Below are 14,315 nucleotides of genomic sequence, written 5' to 3'. Positions count from 1 at the left end.
AAGTGTGTAGCTGGGAGGAAAAGCAGACGATCATCTGAAAATGTTGACCTTTCGTATTGAAGATACACATTTTTTTCTCAAAAATACCTAAAATTTGTATTATTTCGTGAATTTCAAATTATAGGGTTGTTTTATCTTTTCAGTTTCGGGAGCTCTATTGTTCAGAAACGAAAATGCAAGGGATTATGTGAGTTGATCTGTAATTTGAATTCATTGAAGTTTGAAGTACCAATCAGCTTAATATTTCAATAGAGGTGGATGCCTGCTGTCAATAAAGGCTGGATAAGACAAGATACACACAGTGTGTGTGGAACACCGGTGTTTTTAGTGGTCTAGCGCCCCTCTCGCTTTTATGTCCTCTAATACCTATAATAGGCTTTTGATATCGTTAAAGTGGTTCATATTTATGTGACAAATTGCCAATTCGAATAAAAAGGTCTCTTTTTCTGTAAAAACGTTAAAAAGGAGCCCTTAAAGGTGGGTAACCTGGTTGACAATCTCATCCCCCACTTTACCTCATCAAAATGCTGATTTTGGTATCAGATGAAAGCTCATATTTTTCTCATAAACATTGAAATTTGGCGAAATCATCAAAAAACTGACGAATTAGTCTCAAATATGGTATACCACATTTGAGACTAATTAGGCAGTTTTTTGATGATATCTTCGGAAATGCACCGAGTTGGGACTTCTAATTTCAATATGTTTATGAGAAAAATAGGGCCTTTCACTTGAAATCAATATATTACATGATCATGATGATTATCATTAATAAAAACTTTGTAGACTACCAATATCACGCTGTATAAATGTCGGTAATTCCATTAGGAATTAGTCACATTTACAAAAAACATTTACATGTTCTTTTTGCATGAGTGCTTGAAAGGGATGACATTTTATGTTATACGTAAGTTTTAAAGAATTTGATTCTCCAAATATATCAGGTCACCTGCCTTTAAATCACAAAAGTCCGCTTTTGAGCCGATCGCACCCCAATAAATCCTGGCTACGGGCCTGTGTCGCCCTTCCCTCCTGACTTTTTTGTATCAATGTAGCACACCCTATTTCACATTCTCCCCCTCCGAATCATTACGGTATCCCCTCCCCCTCCCTGGCAATCTCTCCTCTCGTGTTCTTCTTTTTCTAGTCTTTCCATCTCTCCCTCTCTTCTCTTTCTCCCTCGCCCCCTCCCCTCACTTGTTCAGTCTGTCAGTCTCAAGTATCTCCCCTCCCTTTTTGTGAAATTTATCATTTTAATCAATGCCTGAAATCAGCTCCACAAAAATAAACATTTAGAATAAACTCCACACTCGCATATAGACGAATCCAAATCCACGCATTCCTACACCTGACTAGCAGCCTTTAGTTGGGTAGCCGTCGGCTACAATGCACCCAAAATGTGAAATGATTCGGCCTTGGGGGAAATTTTAAACTGCATTCCATCACCCGTGTTACACCTTCTCCGAAAACACAGGTAGACAAAGGAATGATTAAAGTTTACAACACAATATAGTTCCCTTCGGCAAAACACACAGCTTCTACATGGTCTATTCGCTGTTGAAGTGCCATATAATAATCGGATTAACTACACGCGGTATCTATGCATATACCATATCAAACGCTACAAATGGATGTACTTGCGAACAAAAGGACTATAAGTATGAATAGATGCGACGGGATTACCTGCGGAATTATCTCTATTGTATATATTATTCTATTAATCCTCCTCGTCCTTGCATCTTCTCTAGGTGTTAGGCGGCTTTTATTTGCACAATTGGGCACTCAAAACACCAGGTTGGTGCTAGCGGCTACCCAAAGATAGCCGACCAAATCCTGACCATGACTTGGCTCGTTGGCTCTATAGGCCCAACCAATTATCAGATTAGCAATTGCCAAGGTTATGAATGAATAGAATAAATTGTCTTCACTCCAATGCAATTCTTTTGTATTGCATTTCAATATAACATGACCAAATCGCCACTTGCACGCCACATTGGGAGATATTTGGCTATTTCACACGCTCGTTTCATCGCCATATAACTTGGCAACATGGTCAGTATATATTTCAATGCTAAGCTATTTTCACGAGCCACTCCTAGGCTAAATCCCCCCCCCCCAGTCCTTCAACATCTACGCACGGTTATCGGGTTGTGCTGAATAAGGCAACGTAAAGGATTGTGGGTAATAAAAGACGCTGCAATTCTGGGCCTGGAAGGATTCAGGCTAAGCCACTCCCGCCTAGGCGGAAGTGCCTATTATAGACATGTTTGGCGTATAATAGGCACTTCCGCCTAGGCGGGAGTGGCTTACCCTGAATCCTTCCAGGCCCTTCCAAGTCAATTGAAGCCGTAAAACTTATCGCGAATTTACGACCGTAAATTTTAGACACTTCTTTTGTCTAGATTGGCACCAACCCTCTCATCTCACGTTTTCATGTCAGAAATTAACATAACTCGCCAAACCGAAAACAGAAATTGTCTTCGTTCAACTTTTCAGTGAGCAACAAAAGACTAGAATAAAAGGATTGTTCACATTGATAACACTTCAAAATAACAATGAGATCCGAAACTGAAACAGGAACCGAAACTGAAAAGATAAAACGACCCATAGTATTCAGAATGCAATTCGATATGTCTGATGTGCTCTCAGGCCCCCACAAAAATACTGTGCAAAGGTGGAGTCTGACCCCTTAAAGAGGGCAGAGCATTTATTGCAAATTGAAATATAATTATATATAATGCGAATTGTATAAATATTTATACAATTTGTAAAAATTGCTCACGTACGGGGCTATTTGTGCTATTTGTAGAAATTGCACACTTTCTTGCAACTGTAGGCTATTCGTGCAATTGACTGGCATAAATCACACAAATTGCAACACCTGTGGCTATTTATACAATTTGTCCGACATAAATTGCATCAATCGCAAGTTTGCAACTATCTGTGGCTATTTATGCCATTTGTAAAATTGCTTATGCACCTGGCTAGCCGGCTATATGTGCTATTTGTACAAATTGCACACTTTCTTTCAATTGTAGGCTATTTGTGCAATGACCAGATGACCAATCCTGCGCCGCGCCTTCATGACATTTACCCGGAAACTGGTTACCGTTTTTTAGAAATACATTGGAGAAATACCTGAATAGTACTTTACATACGGCGCTGCATGTATGCGCATGGAAAACTTCTATATTAACCTCAATAGGGGAGAGCGGGGAGTGTTCGCCCTAGGGGCAGGTTCGCCCACCCCTTGTTTCTCAGCACTACGGCTATCCGGGAATTTGGTGATGGCAAAATTAGGTGACATAGGTCATTATAAACTTCTCATATTAGCTACGCGACATATAGGGATGAGTTCATCGAACTGCAGCCAAAACAAAAAATTACACCAAAACGTAATTTTTTCTTGCATTAATAATGTTGTATTATCATTGCTACATAAATACAGATGGTTTTAATGGAAATCTGTATTGGGAATATATGGGATTTGTCAAAGATTTAATGCAGTTATTAACTCCTTATTCGATTTGTATTTTGCATACCCTGAAGAAAATACAAAAATGTGCACAAGGGGCACGTTCGCCCTTTGAGGATGGGGCATGTTCGCCCTATATCTTCCCCGGGCGGACTTACCCCAAACTGGAGGGCGGACCTGCCCCATCAGCGTATTATGCAAAATATTTATAATTATACCATCAAACAAGGTAAAACTACTGAAAAGCATGTTTTTTAAAGTTATGTGGTATCAATATTACTCATACCACCGTTTATGTCCTAATCCATAATCTCCCCGAAGTTGTAAACATGATACATTTAAGCTCACTTTGGACCCCTACATTTTACCCTGACCCGACCCCTGCAACAAATTTAGTGACTCCCCAGAAGAGAATGAATGCCCTGTATACTCTTGCTAAATGTTAGCGTTTAATATGTTATTGTTATGCAATGTTTAAACCTTTTTTTTTGATTAGGGTGAACTTACCCCACCATATGGGCGAACCTGCCCCAATATGGGGCAAGTTCGCCACTTTGCAAATTTTTTTTGTTTGCTCTATCCTGTTGCTATTGTAAAGCCTATAGTTCTAGGATTGTGGCCGTATATAGCTAAGACACAGGGCTTTCACATGGGTTAATCAGGTCATCCCTAACCTTAAAATTGACATCGCTAGGCTGGTCAGAAAAATATAGGGCGAACACTCCCCGCTCTCCCCTAATATCATTAAACAACGAGTAAACAGCCAGCAGGTTTCCACTTTCAATTAACTCTGCCTTCTATCAGTCGGCCGGAAGATGAACAAATTGCATCCTTATCCTGGGGTTCGGAGTATCGAATCAGCTCTGTTACCAAATGAGATATGCCTACCAGCATAAGCTTTATGAACCGTATGCCTACTAGTATTCTTACGCCAGAGTTCTGAACAATTCACAACTTCAATTCAATCCTGGGTGTGTAACACACCGACATCGCCTGGTAAATAATTACACCGTACAGTAGAGAAACTACAATCAATACCCGGGATCGATACACGTGTATGTGCTATGCACGATATTTAGACGATAAATCTTTGGATACCGGGGTAGAAAATGATGAATATCTCCCGTTTGATTCTAAAGCCAATTTCAAGGCTTGCACTTGAATATATGTGACGTGTCATGTCAAAAGGAGACACTTTTGGGCAGGATCGTAAATGGAGAAATAGCCAAAAATCTGCCCGAGGGTAAATTTTTCACAATTTGGGTTTGTTGCGAGATTGTAATGTTATTAATGTTTAGAATATTGTCTGATAGTTTCAGACCGGAATATAACTGACATCTTGTATTTTTAGAGACATTTTTTCAAGATAATTGCTACTCTCAACATTGTCAATAATATTTTTAATGGCCGATATCTCAATTTGCAATTTTATAATACCATAACTTACGAACTCAATATCTTCGCTTAGGAATGTCCGATTTCATTGGGGAAAACGGTGTTGTGGAGCAAAATATCTCTTTATTTAAGATATGTAAAACCTCAAAATTGATAACCTGCCCAAAAGTGTCTCCTTTTGACATGACACGTCACATATGTGTTGCAGAGTTGTAACGAGTCAAGTCATTTCATGGTCGAGTCGAGTCATTTCTGACAATATCTCGAGTCGAGTCAAGTCAAATGACTCGAGTCACTGTACAATCTCTATGGGGAAAATTTGAAAATCCGAGTCGAGTCATTCCATTTTTGAAAAGTCGAGTCTCGAGTCGTGACTCGTTACAAGTCTGATGTGTTGAAAGAATATGATACCGTAGTCGTTAGCTTGCGTATTGATAAAGAATCGTGCGTTTTGAACTCAAATTCTGATTTTATATGTGCAGAACAAAAAATGACAGCTGCCCTCATTCGTAAACACTCGGGTCACGGAAGATACACGGTACTATAGCGCAGCGTAGGCCACTGGTGGAGGCTCCAAAAGCAGATGACGTATACGCTATGCGTAATGCGCGTATCGGAAATAACGGAAAACCTGATAAATGCAGTTAATTTCGCCATTTAAAAGATTCTCTATTCAAAACTACTGCAATGAGTGATGTTGACGAGTATATTGGAATGACATTTCACAAATTCATTGTTGATTGCTCTGGACCTAACTGTCGGTAATTGTCAGATTGATTATCTTTGTATTGCTCATGTGCAGCGAAGAAGTTACGCTTAAAAGAGCAGACCATGTTACTTAATTGCTCTTGACGGCGATGTTTAATGTCAAGCCCGGATTTCAAGGTTATCAGTAGTTATCTCATTATTCGAAAATAACTAATACATGTAAAGTCAAAATAAGAAATGATTATTGTGATCTAATTTGGTCAAATGCAGGCTTAACTCTCCTGAACAGGTTGGATCGCCATCAAAAACGTCTCGGTAGAGCAATCATTGGTGTCCCAATGCGCACTCCAACTCATTTTGTCTTTAATTCCCTAAACTGGGAAACTTTTTCTGATCGTCGTAAATATCATATCTGTCTCAATGTTTTTAAATGTCTTGGGGGGCTGGTACCCCCCAACCTGTGCAATATTTTCACCAAGTGTATTGATGCTTATACCAATCATACTCTCAGATCATCGACCGCTGGGAATCTGGTTATAAATAAGATGCGCACTGAGACTGGCAAGAGAACTTTCCTGTTCAGGGGGCTAAGGCCTGGAATGATCTTTCCCGGAACATCAAAAATCCCCTTCCTGTCAATGCAAATGTCTTCAATAACATATATACTAACTTGCAATAATATCTCTTTTATGTAGCACATTGTAAATGTAATTATCATATGTTATTTAAATTTCTTGTACATAGTATGTGTATAATTTATATGGTATTAATTTTATGACTTTTATGTATATTTTTAATTACTTTTAAATTCATGTTTGTTGTTTATCTGTGTTGTATCCTGGGCAGCAAGGGAGAACAGTGCTGGTCACTGATTGCATGTCCCAGGTTAAAGAAGAAATAAATAAATAAAATAAATAAATAAAATAAAAGAAAATATACTGTTCGCGACCAAGTGTTGTACAGGTTTTAAGGCTACATGCTCTTTTTGGTTGAAATTTTCGGCGGGAAATAATCCCGCCAAAACATTAAAGTAATCTTTTCCCACAACTAAATATCATAGTCAGGAAATTAATGATGCATCTGGTAGCTTAGATCATTGCACTTAGTTGCAATTATCCCAGAAAATTCTTGATTTGTTTTTACAGAGTCTTGAATTGTCGATGTTTTTGATCAAAAAACGTCACTCGGTGTATTTTGAAACTCGAGGCATTAACTCTTCTCAAATTAGCCCCAAATCATAATTTATTATATGCATGTGTAGCAAACACCAATGGGAATAATTGGACGTTGTTTGCGGAGCCTAAATTTAGTTTGATTTTATTTCACAATAATTCTAAGGTGAGAATTTTGACCTGACATTTACTTTTTGGATTTCAAATTTAAATTTATTGATATACATATTTTGAATAAATAAAGAGTGCGCTTACCTTTCTGCAACACTTCCCGGTATCATTAAGCATCTGCTGATAACCAACATTTTAGCTGAAAACAGTCCCTTCCTATCATTTTTGAACAAAATATGGTTCAAAGTCCGTACGCTGCGTGTATAAACTAGCACAGCGAGATAACGAACAGAGCTATTTACGGTGGGGTATCTATTGTAAGCTATTAGGGTAGGCCTATAGTAGCCTATATCTTCCCGTAAGTGACAAGATGTGTCAAGCAGGGCGGTATATTCAAACGCTATTGTCTGGATCATTGAGTATCGATTGAGCACGTATACATGCAGCACGGATGTGTGTGGTCCTCCCAGGTTTTGACATAAATTACAAATGACGTCGTGAATGACCCAGCGTTTTCATTTTATTATTACTAAATTAATCGTCGTTTATCACGAGTGCTAATATAAGAGTTGTACCAGTTCAATTCATCAAAATTAATTTGTATTAAATGAAAAACAAACAGACAAGTAGAGTCATATGTCTTTCTATGACCGTATTCCTACCAAAATCAAAATCAAAACGATTTTCAATACACTAGAAACGTGTTGATATGTATATCTTTGAAAATCGCCGAATGTTAACCACAGTCACCGTGGCACAGCATAGGCATCTTTAGCATTCAGTGAAATTGGCAGTGGTTCGAACCCCGGTGAAAATTTTAGTATTTTTTATTCTTTTTACTAATGCGCTGTGCCGTTTTACAAACACGCCCCTGAATGAAACTCATGGGCATGTACCCTTAAACACCATACACCACCAGCTCACGCTGCATGCGCTTCATAACCGCTGTGAGGGCGTTTAGATCATCAATGAATTGTGAAGATTTTGTCCTGAAATCACGCTCTTGCAGACTGTGACTTGCGCCAGCCTTTTACTTTATTTCGACACCCGAGGAATTGTGTGGCTGACTACCACTGACGAGTGCACGTATATTTGATTGTCTTGTGGAATTTGAGTGGCGTAAACGGTTAATGCATGGTACAACCTACTCAGTATGATTATATCCATATTTGGTGTTGTGTAAATGTTAGTGCATTTTGACAAACTGACATTACATGTTTAGAATCTCGTCATCGATATGAGCTCCATTTTGGGTTGACTTGGCGAGAGGCTTACTTCTACTTCAAGATCAGACAAGTGTAGTGCAACCATGGAACTCATTAAAAATACTGTTGAAATAAACATTTCTACGGGGCTACCGTATGTGGACGACACTTTTATATCTAAGGAACAACAGGCGCTGAATGTCATCAACGGTGTCATTGGATCCTTAGGTATTGTTGGTAATGGTTTAGTCCTTGTTGTAATCTTCAACAACTGGAAATCATTTCAGTCGCTTACACATCTTCTTATCTTGCACCAATCAATCATCGATTTCACGAGCTCTTTAGTTTTCACTTTACTACGTATGGATCGTTGGCAACCGCTTCTTGCGAAGCAAGGTACAGTGGGAGAGATATTCTGTCGACTTTGGCACTCAGAGTATCCATTATGGGCGCTTTTTATGACATCCACACTCAATCTGGTCTTGTTGTCCACAGAACGATATCTCGCTGTTGTCCATCCCGTGCGGCATTTGAATAAGCTTTCTCGAGGTAAGATCAAACTATCAATGGCTGCCGTATGGTTTATTGGATTCGGGTATCAATCTTATCTCGCTGCAACAAACACCAGTATCAATGGCGAGTGTGTTTGGGGCTGGAAGGCCGGTACAGAAGAATTGCAGAGATTTGTCGGTATTCTCACATTCTTTCTTGAATATTTTTGCCCATTGTGTGTAATATCTGTAGAGTACATTTTTATTGCACTCAAGCTTAGAAATCTCGACAAAAGTCGGTCAAATCGGCGCCAAACGATAGGTTTAGAAGATGGAGCTTCCCGCGCAACTAGCATGACCGCAGCATCAACATGCGGAACTGGAAGCGTTGAGCTAGACCAGCGGGGAACAGGTTCTACAAGACGTGAAAACCAATTTTCGCGCGCTTTTCGTAATGTCATAAAAATACTCCTGCTCGTCTTTCTTGTGAACGTGTTTTGTTGGACACCAACTGAATTCGAATATATGATTTATAATCTTGGCGGGAATATTGATTTTGACGGAACATTTCACAAAATCTCGGTAGTTTTAGTGCTTTGTAATATGGTATGCAATCCATTTATATATGCAATGCAGTATAAAGAATTTCAGAGTGGTTTTAGAAAGACATTTTGCGAGCGGTTGGGTGTTGATTTACGCGGGAATAGAGTGGAGTCGACAGTAAATACTGCCGTTGATAATCGGTAAACATACGGACACACAATATTTGAAAATTGTGTCTAACACCCACGTCCACAACCACAACCATTTCGTCACCTGTACACCCAAACAGACCACGCACAAACTCAAACGCATGTAAGCACGTATTTAAGCAAACGATTCTTTAAAGAAGTATTTTGTGATCCTAGCATCCTCTTTTAAGCTTTTTATGACATTTTCAGTAGATATCCTTTAAAAAAGTTTTTCACAAAATGTCAGTTGACTTATCCCACACCCACCTATACCATGTATGCCCCCAACCCACTGCCAATCTCTCACATGTAAAATATCAAATTATTTTTCTTCTCCCTTTTTCCTCTCCCTTAAAAATTTGCTGAATTTTCATCATATTGTTAACAAAATATTGTCCACAACCCTCAATAGTAGAGAAGATATAATAATAATAATAAAAAAGCAGCGTGTAGTAAAAAGCAGCGTGTTTCACTTTATCGAGCTTATAATGTTTTCTTCGTGTTTGTTAAACAGATCCTCTTATTACACTCTTTAATCAGGAAACAAATTGCATCAAACCTTGAAGTCCAATAAAACCGTCCCTTTCTCTAATGGATTAGACAAGAGTAATGAGTAGAAAGGGATCGAATAAAAGAGAAGGTCATTCTTAACAAGAATTATTTATTTCTAGGCGTTTTAAAGGTTTTTTTAATCTATTCCTTGTTGGTGAGTCGATCAAGGGCATTATTAAGCATTAATAACACGACTGTGAATACGACAAAGCGAGGCTGATGGAGATAGTTTCCGTCGTTGAAATACTCTGAATAGAACTTGGGCTATTCCAGTTTCATTCGGCTACAAAGTTTCTCCATATGTACTACAATTTGAAGCCAAAGTGGTAATGGCTTTGCTTACTTGCTTATTTCGGGTGGTTTTCCCGAACCACGACAGCTTTCCATATCCTCCTGTCCTGCATCGCCGTTCCCAGGTCTGATGCTTGTAGTCCAGTGTCCTGCTTGAGAACATCTACATATGTAAGGAGTGGTCTTCCAGGGTTTCTTGTTCCGTGTTTGGGTGTCCAGTTTATCAGATTGGCGACAGGTTCGCACTTACTCCTGAAGCAGTGTCCAGAGAAGCGTGTCCTCCTTTCTTTAATCTTCTCTGAGAGTCTTGGAAGGTCTCCATACAGCTCTTTGTTGTTTATATGCTGCTTCTAATGGATGTTGTACACTGCCCTAAGCATTCGAGTGTAACAGCCGTCCAGCTCTTTAGATAGTTTTGGAGTTAGGGTCCAGGCTTCGCATCCATATGTTAATACAGACTCCACTGTTGCACTGAAAACCCACAGTTTAAATTTCTTTGGTAGAGCAGACTTCCAGATCTTGTTTAGGCTGTTACATGCTCTCAAAGCCGCTGCCTTACGTGTTTTGATATCATGCTCTGTGCTACTAGCCATCCATGCTCCGAGATATTTGAAGTCTTTCACTTCATCTAGCTTTGTGCCATTATTTGTGCTGATGTTAACCTGCTGATCTTGGTTAAAAGACATAAACTTTGTCTTGGTGGCATTCATCTTTAAGCCGACCCTTCCGACTGATGTTTCGACCCTTTGCAGAAGTTCCCGAGCTTGTTTAATTTCCTCTGACAGGAGGGCGATGTCATCCGCGAAGTCCAGGTCGGTTACCACTTCTGGCCCAACTCGTCTGCTCTTTCTCCTTTCTAGATGCAATCCGAGTGCTTCTTCCTTGCCATCTATAGCCATTCTCAAAGCATAGTCGAGCACTATCACAAACAGATAGGGAACAAGTGTATCACCTTGTAGAACTCCGGCTAGGATGTCAAATAGCTCAGTTTCTCCATCAGGGGAGATCACTTTGGCTCTGGTTTTCTTGTATGTCCTTCCAATTGCATCCACAATCTGTTTTGGTATCCCATATAGGCTATGAGGATCTGTAGCATCTTGCCTCGGTGAATAGTATCGAAGGCTTTTCTGAAGTCAATGAATGTTATTATAGCTGGTAGATTTTTGGCCTTCACTCCTATTAACCTTCTAAGAGCCAGTATGTGGCTGACAGTTGTTCTTCCCACTCTGAAACCATTCTGGTTGTTTCTCAGAAGTCTATCAACTTCAGGTCTTATCTAATGGCAGTGGCAGTAAAAAGTTGTCGAAGCCATCCCAATGGGGTGTAGAGAGCATATCTTCTGCATGGTTCATCTTCCTGCATCCTCAGGATATGTCCCAGGAATCGTAGTTGTCGTGATTTGACAGAGTTGAGAGGCACAGTGTTAGTGATGGTATAGATCCTTTACTAATATGGTCCGTAGTACGCTTGATGTTCAGCAAATTCCTGCAACATGATGTACCAAAAGCGTTGATTAATGTCTTACTGAAAACATGACCTTAAAAGCGCCGGGGAAAGCTTCCTATAAGCCTACGCGTTCAATTTTATTAGCTTTTATTGGACAACATTGTGTACATGTACCATTAATAGTGCACTAGATTTTGCATTTTATAGGGTCTTTGATATTGCCCAATACAATTGAACGTGTATGTGTCCCGGGCCCGGTCCCGGGGGTATGTGTGCCACTTTAGGCGACGAAAATACTCTGTCTACCTGTTGGCAGACAATTCAAGTAGGGTTGGTGGGTCGGGCCTTTTGTTTTTGCCCCCCCCCCCATTCTGGGTCGGTCGGGCCAGTAGGGGTGGTTTTATGGAGTGTGTATGGCGATGGAGTGACTCCCGAGGTGACCCATTCAGTTAACATGTGAAATTCACACTAATTGAGTTCATGTCTTGTATGGGATTCAAATGGAATAGCATCAATACACGTCCGTCAAGACAACTGACCAAGGCCATTGAGTTAATTGTTTGGATACAACGCCAAGAAAAACGAGCAAAGGAATAGAAACTGATCGAATTAAAACAGCCTTCATTCTGAAGGTTTCGTAATATCATGATTTTCATCAGTGTCCCTCGTCTTTTTTGTTTCTTGCAAAAAAAACCCATAAATGTGATGTGATCAATCAAAATCAGTCGGAAGTCGGATATGTTGATATAGCCAAACAAAGACAATAATTTCATTTACGGCGCGGCATATTGCTTTGGAAACACTTCAACTGTCCATACCTTTGGAACTAAATGTTCAATTTCAATGGGGGTTTCTGCAAAATGTAGCTTTGCATATGCTCTATACATTCATGTAAAAACTGAAAATTGAATATGCCCGACTTCACACTGTTTTGTTTGATCACATCCCATCACATAATTATGTTCATCACCACATGACCTCAAATTATAAAATATCTCTAGGCCTATCTACAAAGTGCTTTTCCCCACTTAGTATTTTACCAGGGGGGGAGGGGGATACACATTGAACAAATTTGCATGTGGCTCATTAATTGGGGCCAAATAAACACTATCTGTTTATTAGTTCCCCGGGAAAGGTTTGTAATATAATAACACAGGTTTTAAACTAAATTGATCGAAAAACGAAAGACGTCTATTTACCTTTTATAGAATGATAAAGGTCTGAATAATAAAATAAAGGTCTGAACAATAATAATAATCTCGAAATGTTTGACATTTTGACATCAAAATGGACTGATTCAATTTAATTATGTTATTATTTTTTGCTGTAATGGGGTAATTATGTTGCTGGGGTTTTCATTGTTATTGATGGTATTTTGCATTTATTATATAGCCACCATTGTGTTGATGACAAAAACGTGCATTTGGGGTATTCCGTTTAAAATTCATACACCCATACATGCCATATGCATGCTATAGGAGACGTGATCTTAAGGGTAGACGAAGTATTATTGGTCGAAGCAACAACAAAATCGACTTTCATTATTTAAATCAATATATTATTGAAAAATAACACTTTGATGTTTTGCAAAAGTTCATTCTACAAATCATACTTTGAAAACTTGCTTGATTTATTGTTGTTAATGAATTATGTACGTTTTACAAAAGTGTTGTTGTTTCAGCCCTCTTTACAAAATAACTCAAGAACCACAGGACTTAAAAAAGTATATCTGTGATATTTGAATTCTTCTACACACTCGCTATGAAATGATCAATGCAATTTTTGCCAAAGCTCACTACCATTCGCAAGATGCTGTGAACTACCAAATCGCAACAGTTTAAAATAGTTGCTAACTTCTCCCACGCTATACAGGGGATGTTTAATTATTTCAAATGGAGTCACTCATTCAGGCAACTCCATATTGAACTTCACATTATGGGGAAGATTAAGATCATATCTTCCCAGGGGGCGTATAGCTTTTAACTGGAATAGCCAATTATTTCTATGCTTATCTTAATTTTTATCAGGTAATATGATCAAAACGTCAGAAAGATAATAAAGATGTAACAATGACTTTGGTAGCTGAATGTCGTGAATAATTTTATTTTGGCCATATTTTTATGAAGAAAAATCTTCTTTTTTTAATTTCTACAACGATCAAGTCAATTTCAATTGTATAAATGTAAATACTGTAATTCAGTATTTTTTTGCTGCTTTTTAATCAAAGCTTTCTTTGTTAGTTTTTACATTATACATTGTGTAAGATGCCAATGACCATATAGTAACATTCATGAATGAAGACTATTATTAAACTTCTATTTTGTTTCTTGATTAGATTTATTTAAATCAAGTTTACCCAATCTTTTCATTTTCTATTGAAGCAATTTTAGAAATAATTTCATCACTTTGCCAGCAAACAGCAAAATCAGAAATAACATTATCATACTACAAAATAAAAAGCTCCTCTTCAAATTAAATAATAATATTGATATACACAGACAGGGATATTGCCATTAACCAGAGACACAATATATTAGCGCGGAAAATGTAATATCTACTCTTGATTGCAGAAATCAAACAGCACTATTTGATTAGCTCATATAGGTGGGAAATGTTAGGCTTTTACCATTACGCCGAAAAGTAGACCCACGTTAAGAGTGCTATTAGTTGACCTGTCTGGTCCATATTTTTTGTGAAAAAGAAAGTAGACAAAGTATAGGACTTATAATAATTTGTGA

The 14,315-nt window shown here is 38.5% G+C and overlaps 1 protein-coding gene across 1 annotated transcript; it reads left to right on the top strand.

Annotated features, from left to right (window-relative positions):
• The first annotated feature begins 8,170 nt into the window (after positions 1-8,170).
• LOC140138044 (melanopsin-A-like) lies at positions 8,171-9,905 on the top strand. The gene is made up of 2 exons (XM_072159886.1): positions 8,171-8,981; positions 9,829-9,905. Exons 1-2 carry the CDS (start codon positions 8,171-8,173, stop codon positions 9,903-9,905), a joined length of 888 nt encoding a protein of 295 aa, XP_072015987.1.
• The last annotated feature ends 4,410 nt before the right edge of the window (positions 9,906-14,315 follow it).

This window comes from Amphiura filiformis, chromosome 2 (assembly GCF_039555335.1).
Source record: "Amphiura filiformis chromosome 2, Afil_fr2py, whole genome shotgun sequence".
Taxonomy (NCBI): Eukaryota; Metazoa; Echinodermata; class Ophiuroidea; order Amphilepidida; family Amphiuridae; genus Amphiura; species Amphiura filiformis.
This window is presented reverse-complemented; position numbering and strand designations above follow the sequence as displayed.

Coding starts and splice junctions, on each gene's coding strand:
- LOC140138044 (XM_072159886.1), top strand. CDS start 8,171: ATGGAACTCATTAAAAATACTGTTGAAATAAACATTTCTACGGGGCTA. Junction 8,982..9,828: donor GGGAACAGGTTCTACAAGAC/GTGAAAACCAAT, acceptor CTCTTTAATCAG/GAAACAAATTGCATCAAACC.